The 15053-nt window shown below is 44.6% G+C and overlaps 1 protein-coding gene across 2 annotated transcripts in view; it reads left to right on the top strand.

Moving 5' to 3' along the window:
- LOC134910040 (adenylosuccinate synthetase isozyme 2) overlaps nucleotides 1–14098 on the top strand; it is a 247055-nt gene extending 232957 nt beyond the window's left edge. For both annotated transcript variants that reach the window (XM_063917592.1, XM_063917593.1), the window contains one exon: nucleotides 13733–14098. In XM_063917592.1, coding sequence (XP_063773662.1) covers nucleotides 13733–13785 — 53 coding nt within the window. In that variant the 3' untranslated portion in view covers nucleotides 13786–14098. The remainder of the gene's footprint in view (nucleotides 1–13732) is intronic.
- The last annotated feature ends 955 nt before the right edge of the window (nucleotides 14099–15053 follow it).

Raw genomic sequence — 15053 nt, 5'->3', positions numbered from 1 at the left:
TGGGACTTGTGGATGGAGCCCTTAATTCGCTTAACCAGGATTCACGGGTGGTCAATCTGTTGAAATCAGAGCACTACATTTTGGCCACCGTGCTCGATCCTAGATTTAAAACCTACGTTGGATCTCTCTTTCCGGCAGACACAAGTCTGCAGAGGTTCAAAGACCTGCTGGTGAGAAAATTGTCAAGTCAAGCGGAACGTGACCCGTCAACAGCTCCTCCTTCACATTCTCCCGCAACTGGGGGTGCGAGGAAAAGGCTCAGAATTCCGAGCCCACCCGCTGGCGATGATGCAGGGCAGTCTGGAGCGAGTGCTGACATCTGGTCCGGACTGAAGGACCTGCCAACGATTACTGACATGTCACTGCAATATGTTACTGTCACTGCATATGATTCTCTCACCATTGAAAGAATGGTGGAGGATTATATGAGTGACCGCATCCAAGTAGGCATGTCAGACAGTCCGTATGTATACTGGCAGGAAAAAAAGGCAATTTGGAGGCCATTGCAGAAACTGGCTTTATTTTACCTAAGTTGCCCACCCTCCAGTGTGTACTCCGAAAGAGTGTTTAGTGCAGCCGCTCACCTTGTCAGCAATCGGCGTACGAGGTTACTTCCAGAAAATGTGGAGAAGATGATGTTCATCAAAATGAATTATAATCAATTTCTCCGTGGAGACATTCACCAGCAATTGCCTCCAGAAAGTACACAGGGACCTGAGATGGTGGATTCCATTGGGGACAAATTAATAATCTGTGAGGAGGGGGATGTACACAGTGAAAGGGGTGAGGAATCGGACGATGAGGGGGAGGTGGACATCTTGCCTCTGTAGAGCCAGTTTGTGCAAGGAGAGATTGATTGCTTCTTTTTTGGTGGGGGCCCAAACCAACCAGTCATTTCAGTCACAGTTGTGTGGCAGACCCTGTCGCTGAAATGATGGGTTTGTTAAAGTGTACATGTCCTGTTTATACAACATAAGGGTGGGTGGGAGGGCCCAAGGACAATTCCAGCTTGCACCTCTTTTTTTCTTTCATTTTTCTTTGCATCATGTGCTGTTTGGGGACTATTTTTTGAAGTGCCATCCTGTCTGACACTGCAGTGCCACTCCTAGATGGGCCAGGTGTTTGTGTCGGCCACTTGGGTCGCTTAGCTTAGTCATCCAGCGACCTCAGTGCAAATTTTAGGACTAAAAATAATATTGTGAGGTGTTCAGAATAGACTGAAAATGAGTGGAAATTATGGTTATTGAGGTTAATAATACTATGAGACCAAAATGACCCCCAAATTCTATGATTTAAGCTGTTTTTGAGGGGTTTTTGTAAAAAAAACACCCGAATCCAAAACAAAAAGTTTTCAGGGAGGTTTTGCCAAAACGCGTCCGAATCCAAAACACGGCCGCGGAACCGAATCCAAAACCAAAACACAAAACCCGAAAAATGTCCGGTGCACATCACTAGATGGCAGAAGAACGCGAGGCGGCAAAGTTAGGTACACCGTCTGAGCAACCACAGTGCTCAGTCTAGAACTGTCCATGTATAGTCCATTCATCAGCTTTTGTCTCATACTCCGTGTTACTATCTGAGGGTTCAATGATAGTACTGAATATTTCAGGAAACAATGAGGTTGTAATAAATCCAGATAGAAGCTTTTCTGTGCAAAGCAATTTCTGTTTTACTAACATTTCCCAAACTAACTGCGACATTTTGTTACCAGTGGACTCTCTTCAGTTTTAAACAAAGTTCACTATTCCAGTCCTAGCGCCAATAACGCATTATGACCTTTCGCAGAGTCAGCTGAGGGCCCTGCTAAAGGCCATTTATACTTCAGCGGAAGTGTTTACACTTGCTTTAGTTGGGGTTTAGGTTAACATGGTGGTAGTTATATAGGCCACACAGCTCAATTTAGGCCCACAACCTGCCCGTTCCTCAGAACACCTTTTACTTCTAAATGATAACATTGCTGAATCACCTGATTTTTGACAGGCTGATTCGAAAAATAGTGATGTTACCTTTTGTTGGCGATATGTTATTGGTCCTTATTAGGACAAATTAGGTTCTCAGGCTAGTGGGGGCAGTAGACGTGGTAGAGAACGTGCTTTTCAACAAAGTCACTTGCCGTCGTCAAAACACAAAGCCAGCTGACAAGCCAGTGGCATGGCTGTCTTCCAGCCTATCTCTTACCTTCCATTGTGCAAGCATGTGTTCAGACGTTCTAGTTGATGTTGCTGCACACATACACTGATTGGGGGTTCCGCAATTTCGTATTCACAGAATACACAATACAGTGTTGTAGACTGCTATTCATTCTCTCGTAGACTAAGCAGTTTTTAATTCATCCGGTACACAAGTTCAGGTATTTTATACCAATCTTTAGAAAGTGCCTAAGACGTACGGCTCAGTCACACCGATATTGAACTTAAGACCAGAGCCGGCCCTAGCCAATTTGATGCCCTAGGCAAGATTTTGGCTGGTGCCCCCTAGCACCACCGCTGGTTCCGCCTCTGACCTTGCATCTCTTTCCTAGCACCATCACCCCTCACCAATAGCAGTCATTATTTTGGTGTTTGTACCCCCTATATTTCTCTAACGTCCTAGTGGATGCTGGGAACTCCGTAAGGACCATGGGGAATAGCGGGCTCCGAAGGAGGCTGGGCACTCTAGAAAGATTTAGGACTACCTGGTGTGCACTGGCTCCTCCCACTATGACCCTCCTCCAAGCCTCAGTTAGATTTCGTGCCCGGCCGAGGTTGGATGCACACTAGGGGCTCTCCTGAGCCCTTAGAAAGAAAGTATAGTTTAGGTTTTTTATTTTCAGTGAGACCTGCTGGCAACAGGCTCACTGCAGTGAGGGACTAAGGGGAGAAGAAGCGAACTCGCCTGCTTGCAGCCGGATTGGGCTTCTTAGGCTGCTGGACACCATTAGCTCCAGAGGGATCGACCGCAGGCCCAGTCCTTGGTGTTCGGTCCCGGAGCCGCGCCGCCGTCCCCCTTACAGAGCCAGAAGCAAGAGGAGGTCCGGAAAAACGGCGGCAGAAGACATCAGTCTTCACCAAGGTAGCGCACAGCATTGCAGCTGTGCGCCATTGCTCCTTATACACACTTCATACTCCGGTCACTGAGGGTGCAGGGCGCTGGGGGGGGGCGCCCTGAGAAGCAATAATAACACCTTGGCTGGCAAAAACTCCACAATATATAGTCCCAGAGGCTATATATGTGGAAAATACCCCTGCCAGAATATGGAAAAAAGCGGGAGAATAGTCCGCGGAAAAGGGGCGGAGCTATCTCCTGCAGCACACTAACGCCATTTCTCCTTCACAGATCCGCTGGAAGGAAGCTCCCTGGCTCTCCCCTGCAGTCTACACTACAGAACAGGGTAAAAACAGAGAGGGGGGGCACTAAATTTAGGCGCAATATATATATAGTATAAAAAGCAGCTATAGGGGACATAACTCAGTTAGTCCCTGCATTATATAGCGCTCTGGTGTGTGCTGGCATACTCTCACTCTGTCCCCCCAAAGGGCTTTTGTGGGTCCTGTCCTCATTCGGAGCATTCCTTGTGTGTGTGCGGTGTGTCGGTACGGCTGTTTTGACATGTTTGATGAGGATAATGATGTGGAGGCGGAGCAGATGCCTTTAGAAGGGATGTCACCCCCTGCGGGGCAGACACCTGAGTGGATGGGCTTATGGAAAGTAATGAGTGCACGTATAGACTCCTTATATAAGAAAATCGACGACATGCCAAATGTGGGACAGCCGACTTCTCAGCTCGTGCCTGCCCAGGCGTCGCATGGGTCGTCAGGGGCTCTGAAACGCCCGCTACCTCAAGCAGACCCAGATGTCGACACTGATACTGACACCAGTGTCGACGACGATGAGTCTAACCTGATGCCCACTAAGGCCATTCACTGCATGATTGAGGCAATGAAAGAGGTGTTACACATTTCTGATATAACTACAGGTACCACTAAAAAGGGTATTATGTTTGGAGAGAAAAAACTACCCGTAGTTTTTCCCCCATCAGATGAATTAAATGAAGTGTGTGAAGAAGCGTGGGCTTTCCCTGATAAAAAATTGGTAATTCCTAAGAAGGTACTAATGGCGTTCCCTTTCCCGCCAGAGGATAGGTCACGTTGGGAAACACCCCCTAGAGTGGATAAAGCGCTCACACGTTTGTCTAAAAAGGTGGCACTACCGTCTCCGGATACGGCCGCCCTCAAGGAACCTGCTGATAGAAAGCAGGAGGCGATCCTGAAGTCTGTATATACACACACAGGCATTATACTTAGGCCAGCTATTGCGTCAGCTTGGATGTGCAGTGCTGCCGCTGCGTGGTCAGATAAACTGTCAGAAAATATTGACACATTAGACAGAGACACGATCCTGTTAACCATAGACCATATAAAAGACTCAGTCTTATATATGAGAGATGCACAAAGGGAAATCTGCCGACTGGCATCTAAAGTAAGTGCATTGTCCATTTCTGCTAGGAGAGGCTTATGGACTCGCCAGTGGACAGGAGATGCAGATTCAAAAAAGCACATGGAAGTGTTACCATATAAGGGTGAGGAATTATTTGGGGATGGTCTCTCGGACCTAGTTTCCACAGCAACGTCTGGGAAGTCAGCATTTTTACCCCATGTCCCCTCGCAGCCTAAGAAGGCGCCGTTTTATCAGGTTCAGTCCTTTCGGACCCAGAAAAACAGGCGTGGAAAAGGCGGGTCCTTTCTGTCCAGAGGCAGAGGTAGGGGAAAAAGGCTGCAACAAACAGCAGGTTCCCAGGAGCAAAAGTCCTCCCCCGCTTCTTCTTCCATGTCCGCCGCATGACGGTGGGGCTCCACAGGCGGAGCCAGGTACGGTGGGGGGTCGCCTCAAAAATTTCAGCGATCAGTGGGTTCGCTCACAGGTGGATCCCTGGATCCTGCAAATAGTATCTCAGGGGTACAAGCTGGAATTCGAGGCGTCCCCACCCCACCGGTTCCTAAAATCTGCCTTGCCGATTGCTCCCTCAGACAGGGAGGCGGTGCTAGCGGCAATTCACAAGCCGTATTCCCAGCAGGTGATAATCAAGGTACCCCTACTTCAACAAGGCCGGGGTTATTATTCCACACTATTTGTGGTACCGAAACCGGACGGTTCGGTGAGACCCATTCTAAATTTGAAATCCTTGAACACGTACATAAAGAATTTCAAGTTCAAGATGGAATCGCTCAGGGCGGTTATTGCAAGCCTGGACGAGGGGGATTACATGGTATCCCTGGACTTCAAGGATGCTTACTTGCATGTCCCCATTTACCATCCTCACCAGGAGTACCTCAGATTTGTGGTACAGGATTGCCATTACCAATTCCAGACGCTGCCGTTTGGACTGTCCACGGCACCGAGGGTATTTACCAAGGTTATGGCGGAAATGATGATACTCCTTCGAAGAAAGGGAGTTTTAATTATCCCATACTTGGACGATCTAATAAAAGCGAGGTCCAAGGAACAGTTGTTGGTGGGAGTAGCACTATCTCAGGAGGTGCTGCACCAGCACGGCTGGATTCTGAATATCCCAAAGTCACAGCTGGTTCCGACGACACGGCTACTGTTCCTGGGTATGATTCTGGATACAGTCCAGAAGAAAGTGTTTCTCCCGGAGGAGAAAGCCAGGGAGTTGTCATCTCTAGTCAGAGACCTCCTGAAACCAAAACAGGTATCAGTGCATCGCTGCACACGGGTCCTGGGAAAGATGGTAGCTTCTTACGAAGCAATTCCCTTCGGCAGGTTCCATGCCAGAATCTTTCAGTGGGACCTGTTGGACCAGTGGTCCGGATCGCATCTTCAGATGCATCGCTTAATAACCCTGTCTCCAAGAACCAGGGTGTCTCTACTGTGGTGGCTGCAGAGTGCCCATCTTCTAGAGGGCCGCAGGTTCGGAATACAGGACTGGGTCCTGGTGACCACGGATGCCAGCCTTCGAGGCTGGGGGGCAGTCATACAGGGAAGAAACTTCCAAGGACTATGGTCGAGTCAGGAGACTTCCCTTCACATAAATATTCTGGAACTAAGGGCCATCTACAATGCCCTAAGTCAAGCAAAAGCCCTGCTCCTACACCAGCCGGTGCTGATCCAGTCAGACAACATCACGGCAGTCGCCCATGTAAATCGACAGGGCGGCACAAGAAGCAGGATGGCGATGGCAGAAGCCACAAAAATTCTCCGATGGGCGGAGAATCATGTACTAGCACTGTCAGCAGTGTTCATTCCGGGAGTGGACAACTGGGAAGCAGACACGACCTCCACCTGGGGGAGTGGGGACTTCCCCCAGAAGTCTTCCAGATGCTGGTAAACCGTTGGGAAAAACCACAGGTGGACATGATGGCGTCCCGTCTCAACAAAAAGTTAAAAAGATATTGCGCCAGGTCAAGGGACCCTCAGGCGATAGCTGTGGACGCTCTAGTGACACCGTGGGTGTACCAGTCGGTTTGTGTGTTCCCTCCTCTGCCTCTCATTCCAAAGGTATTGAGAATAATAAGAAAGCGAGGAGTAAACACAATTCTCGTGGTTCCGGATTGGCCAAGACGAGCGTGGTACCCGGAACTTCAAGAGATGCTCTCAGAGGACCCGTGGCCTCTACCGCTCAGACAGGACCTGATACAGCAGGGGCCCTGTCTGTTCCAAGACTTACCGCGGCTGCGTTTGACGGCATGGCGGTTGAACACCGGATCCTAAAGGAAAAGGGTATTCCGGAAGAAGTCATTCCTACGCTTATTAAGGCCAGGAAAGATGTTACGGCAACGCATTATCACCGCATATGGCGAAAATATGTTGCATGGTGCGAGGCCAATAAGGCCCCAACAGAGGAATTTCAACTAGGTCGATTTCTGCATTTCCTGCAAGCAGGAGTGGATATGGGCCTAAAACTAGGCTCCATTAAAGTACAGATCTCGGCTCTGTCGATTTTTCTTTCAAAAAGAACTAGCTTCAGTACCTGAAGTTCAGACTTTTGTAAAAGGAGTGCTGCATATTCAGCCCCCGTTTGTGCCTCCGGTGGCACCTTGGGATCTCAACGTGATGTTGAGTTTCTTAAAATCACATTGGTTTGAGCCACTAAAAACCGTGGATCTGAAATATCTCACGTGGAAAGTGGTCATGTGATTAGCCTTGGCTTCAGCCAGGCGAGTGTCAGAATTGGCGGCTTTATCATGTAAAAGCCCTTATCTGATCTTCCATATGGATTGGGCAGAGTTGAGGACTCGTCCCCAATTTCTCCCTAAGGTGGTGTCAGCGTTTCACCTGAACCAGCCTATTGTGGTGCCGGCGGCTACTAGTGAATTGGAGGACTCCAAGTTGCTAGACGTTGTCAGGGCCCTGAAAATATATGTTTCCAGGACGGCTGGAGTCAGAAAATCTGACTCGCTGTTTATCCTGTATGCACCCAACAAGCTGGGTGCTCCTGCTTCTAAGCAGTCTATTGCTCGCTGGATTTGTAGTACAATTCAGCTTGCATATTCTGTGGCAGGCATACCACAGCCAAAATCTGTATATGCCCATTCCACAAGGAAGGTGGGCTCATCTTGGGCGGCTGCCCGAGGGGTCTCGGCTTTACAACTTTGCCGAGCAGCTACTTGGTCAGGGGCAAACACATTTGCAAAATTCTACAAATTTGATACCCTGGCTGAGGAGGACCTGGAGTTCTCTTATTCGGTGCTACAGAGTCATCCGCACTCTCCCGCCCGTTTGGGACCTTTGGTATAATCCCCATGGTCCTTACGGAGTTCCCAGCATCGACTAGGACGTTAGAGAAAATAAGAATTTACTCACCGGTAATTCTATTTCTCGTAGTCCGTAGTGGATGCTGGGCGCCCATCCCAAGTGCGGATTGTCTGCAATACTTGTAAATAGTTATTGTTAACTAAAGGGTTATTGTTGAGCCATCTGTTGAGAGGCTCAGTTGTTTTCATACTGTCAAACTGGATATAGTATCACGAGTTGTACGGTGTGGCTGGTAAGAGTGAGTCTTACCCGGGATTCTAAATCCTTCCTTATTATGTTTGCTCGTCCGGGCACAGTGTCCTAACTGAGGCTTGGAGGAGGGTCATAGTGGGAGGAGCCAGTGCACACCAGGTAGTCATAAATCTTTCTAGAGTGCCCAGCCTCCTTCGGAGCCCGCTATTCCCCATGGTCCTAACGGAGTTCCCAGCATCCACTACGGACTACGAGAAATAGAATTACCGGTGAGTAAATTCTTATTTTTAAATAGGAACAGTTCACACATTTGGCGCACAGCCCAAAAAGGGGTGTGTTTTTGCTGGCAAGGGGCATGGCCACACAATAGTAACCCCACTTCCAATTATGCCACACATTACTGCAACTTTATTCACATTTGATCATGTGATAGTGTTCATAATTCATATTACATCCCACAGTAGTATCACTTTTCCTTATAAACGTTACTCCTCACAGTAGAGCCCTTTATTCACATAACATCACACTGAATTGCTCCTTATTCACATTACACCACACCCTATTGCTCTTTATTCACACTAGACGACACAGTAGTGCCCTTTCTATACGCAACGCCACATAATAGAGCACCTTATACACATAATGCCACACAATAGTAATGCATGTATACACAATTGCACACAGTAATGCCCCTTACACTTATGAGACACATTATTAATGCCCTTATAAACATAATGCACCTTACACAACAACCTTTGTTAATGCCCTTTTACACATAATGTCCCTTACACATATGCCACACATTATTAATGCCCTTATACACATAATGACACACATAGTGACCCCTACATATTTGATGCACATTAGTGCCCCTATACACATAATGACACACATACAGTAGTACCCTGTTACACATATGCCGCACATTATTAATGCCCTTATACACATAATGACACACACAGTGCCCCTTTACACATATGTTGCACATTATTAATGCATTTTTACATGATACACATAATGCTCCTTATACATATTCCGAACAGTACTGCACAACCAACCCACTCACATGCACACAGCACTCACACTGCCACTAACACTGTGACCTCTGCCTCTGCTTGGATACAGATGTGTCCTCATAAATCTTGCCTCAATGCTAAAGTCAGGCACCTTTTTTTATGAAAATGCATCTTATTTGCATTGCTATGTGGCTAGGATACACAAGCAGCTTCTGCTGATTAAACTGATATGCAGCATGCCTATATACTGTGTGAGACTGTGGCTGTATCTGCATATGAAATGCTACACATAGAATATAGGCATGCCGCATATTTTAATCAGCAGAAGCTGCTGATGCCCCTAGGCATATCAAATGCCCTAGGCAATTGCCTAGTATGCCTATGCCTATGGCCGGCTCTGCTTAAGACAATCACTATGTAAAATTCTACAGATGCAAGATGTGATCGCTGCAGTCAGAGATTGTGGGTCTAAACCACAGGAATTCAGGATTTCACTGAATTTCAAGACTGCGTACTTACAAATGTTTGTACTTTTGGGTACTGTAAAACAAAACCATTATCACTCAGGCACTGCCACTTGGGCTCTCATCAGTGCCTCCGGTATCACAGATGTGATGTCTGTGGGAAGTGGTATCTGTGATAATTGCTCATCTCAGATCCATGAGGGTGCTAATAGTTCATACTCGGACAACCTACTCAAGACGTTGTCTTAACACATGCTTTCACCTTGCTTTATGGCCGTACAAGGTCCTACTTTAGCACGATTGTACCTGTCAGCGGTAAATACTGGGTGCCTGTGAAGATCCCTGTTCCCTAGTCCGTTATTATAATAGGGATGTTATGGCTGCAATTGATATTATCGCCCCTGTGCGTTTAAGACCTCGTAAACCACAAAGTCAAGCTCCATGGTTCGACAACAGTGTTAGTGAGCTCAAGAAAAGGGGGCGTAGACTGGAAAGACGATGGAGGAAGACTAACCTAGTGGATGACAAAATAAAACTAATAAAGCATAACGAAGAATATCAATCGACAATCACTCGTAAGAAAGGACAGTTCCTGTCAAATGAGATCACAGCAGCAAACAATAGGCCAGCTTAACTTTTCCGCACAGTGGAGATGCTTTGCAAGCCAGCATGCCTGCAGACTGATGAGACCCTCTCCCAGGCAAGATGCAACGAGTTTGCAAACTTCTTTGCAGATAAAATATCCACCATCCGTGCTGGAATCTCCACAGTGCCATCAAAGGAGTGCCAAACTACAAAGCCTGCCAATATAAGCTACCTGCCTTCATGGACCAGCTTTGACCCAGTGGATGTAAAGGACACTGCTGAAATTGCTCGGATTTTGCGTCCCACCACCTGTGATCTGGACCCAGCCTCAATCAAGCTTCTAATAGGTTGTATGGATATAATTGGTCCTGTCTTTACAAAAATTGTTCAATGCTCTTTGCAGACAGGCATTTTTCCTGGACCCCTAAAGGAAGCAATTGTTAGACCGCTTCTTAAAAAACTTAATTTAGATCCCGACTGCATGACCAACTACAGACCGGTATGAAACCTTCCTTTCCTAGGAAAGGTTATTGAGAAAGTCGTTGCAAATCAACTGGAAACCCGCCTGACAACCCATGATATTTTTGATCCATTTCAATCAGGATTCAGGAGAAGACATAGCACTGAAACAGCCCTGGTATGTGTGTTAAATGATCTTCTGATGGCAAAAGACAGAGGTGGCTGTTCAATATTCATCCTTCTGAATCTCTCGGCAGCATTTGATACCGTGGACCATGGGATTCTGATTGAGCGACTGATACATTTCTGTGGTCTGGATGGCACAGTCCTAAGCTGGTTCAAATTATTTCTCACAGGCAGGTCACAGAGAGTATCATCTGGATTATACTCATCACCACCAGTGCCATTGCCATGTGGTGTCCCACAAGGTTCTATACTATCCCCCATGCTTTTTGCAGTATACATGCTCCCATTGGGCGAAATAATCAGGCGCCATGGCCTGGTCTACCACTGCTATGCAGATGATACACAACTGTACTTGTCCTTTGCTCCGGGCACTGAACCACAGGAGTGGATGAGCGCCAGTTGGCTGCGACTGAACCCGGATAAAACAGAAGTCCTTATGATACGACCGCAACATCAAAGGACAAGACTGCAGCATAGCCAACCAACTGGACTTACCCTCGGGGATTCAGAATTACAGACCAGTGATCGTGTGCGGAATCTTGGCGTTGTCCTGGATGGTGGCTTGACACTTAAACATCAGATATCAGCCACAATCAAATCCTCATTCTTTCACCTGAGGAACATAGCCAGAATCAAGCACTTTATTCCCTCAGATGATTTGCCAAAAGTCATACATGCATTTGTATCATCTCATTTAGACTACTGTAATGCCCTCTACCTTGGTCTACCAGCAAAAGAATTGCAACGCTTACAGCTGGTGCAAAACACAGCTGCCAGGCTATTAACCAACCAGCCCCGTTCTAGCCACATAACACCCATCCTCTACTCCCTTCACTGGCTGCCTATAAGATGGCGAATCATCTTCAAGATTGGCTTACTGAGTTTCAAAGCATTACATGACCAAGGCCCAAGGTACCTGAAACAGCTGGTTTTCTCCACAGCACCGCTGAGAGGAAGCTCCCCGGACTCTCCCCTGCTTATACCACAGTAGAAGAGAGGGTTTTAAAGAAGAGGGGGGGGGGGCACATAATTCGGCGCAGATAATAACAGCGCTACGGGGTAAACATTAAATTGCTGTGTTTTTCCTGGGTCATTTTGCGCTGGGGTGTGTGCTGGCATACTCTCTCTGTCTCTCCAAAGGGCCTTGTGGGGGAACTGTCTTCGGAAGAGCATTCCCTGAGTGTGTGGTGTGTCAGTACGTGTGTGTCGACATGTCTGAGGTAAAAGGCTCTCCTATGGAGGAGATGGAGCAAATGTGCGTGTGGTGTCGCCGTCGACTACACCGACGCCTGATTGGATATGTGAAATTAAGGGCTAAGATGAATTATTACACAAAAGATTAGAGAACAGACAGGGAATCTACCCATGTCTGTTCCTATGTCACAGAGATTTTCAGTCTCACAACGCTCACTATCCAAAATCATAGACACTGATATCGACACGGAGTCTGACTCCTGTGTCGACTACGATAATGCAAAGTACAGCCAAACTGTCAGAAAAGTATTCAATATATGGTTATTGTAATAAAAGATGTTTTGCTTATCACTGATGACTCATCTGTCCCTGACACGAGGGTACACATGTTTACATACCCTCCAACATTTTACACAGAAAAATCGGTACAAATCTGAAAAAGGGGCATGGCCGCGGGTAAAGGGGACGTGGCCACACCCCTTTTCCTATACTTTCAATGGAATGCATTCTGAAACTTCCACACACATGGTTGCAGTTTGGGAAAATTCTCTGGATACAACTGTAGGTCCTTTTTGGGAGTTCCAGTACTCTATTACAATTATTGATCCTTTTCTCTGGATATATCTTTTGATACTTCTGTATACATTTCAAAAAATTTCAAACTCCGCGTACTGAACTATCCCATTTGTTCAGGTGGATTTACCACTAAAGATATAAAGGGGTAAATTTACTAAGGTGGGAGATTTTTAGAACTGGTGATGTTGCCCATGGCAACCAATCAGATTCTACTTACCATTTATCTAGCTGCTTCTAGCAGATAATAGATATAATCTGATTGGTTGCTATGGGCAACATCACCAGTTCTAAAAATCTCCCACCTTAGTAAATTTACCCCAAAGTCTCTAAGTAGGGTCTGAATAAGAAGCCATTCTTAAGAAGTATTTATTTCTCATATGATGAGCCTATTTATATTTAAAGGTGGCTCATAATATCATTTATGCAGAATCACTGATATAAGATTTATTCCTACTATAAATAAAAAATAAAAATTGTTACCCCTGATGAAGTCTAACAGACTAAACACGTTGGGTTTGTCAGCCATTAGCTAGTGATTCGGTTGGTGGAAATACTCCCTTTGTTGAGCTCACACCTTTTTAAGGTGATGGAGTCTACATATCCACAACACTTACTGGACACTCTTTTTTTTTTTTTTTTTTTTTTTTTTTTTTTACTGATGGAATTATTAAAAAATGTTTTTTGTATAATATCTTTGAAAGATCTCATGTAAACGACTTTTTATGAATATTTTGTTATTAAATACTTTATAATAATTGGCCTTGGGCCATTTGTTGGGGTGACTTTCTGGTGAGGGGTTATCCATTTTAGGAACCCAGAAAATTTCGTCCTGCACAGTATAAGATATACCCACTGGGAAGGATTTCTGTCAAATCTATACAATCAACACAGCGCACTCCGGAATTGTTTTTTCTGTTCTATGTTAATTTGAGATTTGGCAACGGAGATCTCACCTGTGGTGCTGCTTTCCTTTTGAGCGCAAGATAAAGATATTTGTCATGGATGTGTATGTATGTGTGTATATATATATATATATATATATATATGTGTGTGTGTGTATATATATATATATATATGTATATATATATATATATATATATATATATATATATAATTTTTTTTATATATATATATATATAATTTTTTTTATATATATATATCATTATTATTATTTTTACTTTGCTTTTCACAAATATTGTGTCTGTTAGATATTTGCAATTACAATTGTTTATAGACTAAATATTATAGTGGCAATTAATACAAGAATCTCATTTTGAATAATGTTTTTTTTTTTTTTTGTCTTTGCAGTTAAGTGGATTGGAGTTGGAAAATCTAGGGAATCGATGATTCAGTGCTTCTGACCAAATGCATGTTACTCCTACATGGACCTCATTTGATTGTAGATTTTTTTGACTTGAAAAAATGGAAGTCGAAGGGAAAAGGGATTGGGGCAAAACACCAACCACACTTTCTTGACCTATGTACCTGGGATATTAAATGTTATTACACTTAAATGTTCTGAATGTGTGTTTGAATCAAAGGAGTATTCTCAACATAATCCTCTTTATATAGTTGCAGCAAATGAGATTCAAGTTTGTGTGTGTATGCTGTTACATTTACCTAATCTATAGTTACCTAATCTTTATTTCCCTTATAAAGTAAGATTGTAATGAATTTGCTACTTGTTCTGTCTTAAATTAGATATTTGGAAATTTGCTTAAAAGATGCTGAAGTGAATATGAAAGTTTGCACATCCACATGTATAATGCAATGTCAACCTTTTTAATAGGGAAAAAAAATCAACCTTTAAATTGGTGCCTGTAAATCCTTTGAAATTGGTCATGCAAAAATACAATAACAGCTCAGTGAATTAACCCATGACGCCCAACAATACTAGTTATTAACGCCATGTTTGAAAGGAAAAGTACACAGTATCGTGTCTGCTAAAGCAACCCCCACCTTCAGGTATGTTTCTAATACCACTCAAAACGCAGGCCAAATAGTTTTTTATGGTCTCAAGATGATGGCATCGGGATCTACGTTCCAGTAACTTTTATGTACAGTGTTTGTTTTCCCTCCTCCTATTCTCCAACTTACTCGTCTAACATTGAGCTAAGCCTTCATCTAGTTTACAGTGATTGTGCCAATGGAATGAACCTTTCAAAGTGCTGTACAGGAAAACTACAAATGCCGCCAGTTTGAGGAAGTATGAAACAAATCTGACACTGGACACCTTTTGAATATACATTTTTGAACAAGGAACTGTACATGCCATGCTGTAGAGGATACTGTCGCACAGCCATTACTTTATTCTTAACATTATCTTCTACCCGACAGTTGATACAGTTGTGCTTTTTGTTCATCTCCCTTTCTGTAGTTTAATTTGCTATATACCAAGTTAACTTATCAATGGGGTTTATGTAATAATGGAATATTATTAATAAATCATTACAAAATGTATATCAGGTGGTCTTGTATAACAATGTGGCGTTATGTAACACACGCTTACATGAGCTCCATTGTTTGTTTGGGAAGACGGATATAGGAGCTGCTTTTACATGTCATTTATGCTCTGGTACAGTAACTGTACTACATAAAAGCAGACTTTTTAATTTTTAAACTCTGTATT

The sequence above is a fragment of the Pseudophryne corroboree genome, chromosome 4 (genome assembly GCF_028390025.1).
Source record: "Pseudophryne corroboree isolate aPseCor3 chromosome 4, aPseCor3.hap2, whole genome shotgun sequence".
Lineage (NCBI taxonomy): Eukaryota > Metazoa > Chordata > Amphibia > Anura > Myobatrachidae > Pseudophryne > Pseudophryne corroboree.
This window is presented reverse-complemented; position numbering and strand designations above follow the sequence as displayed.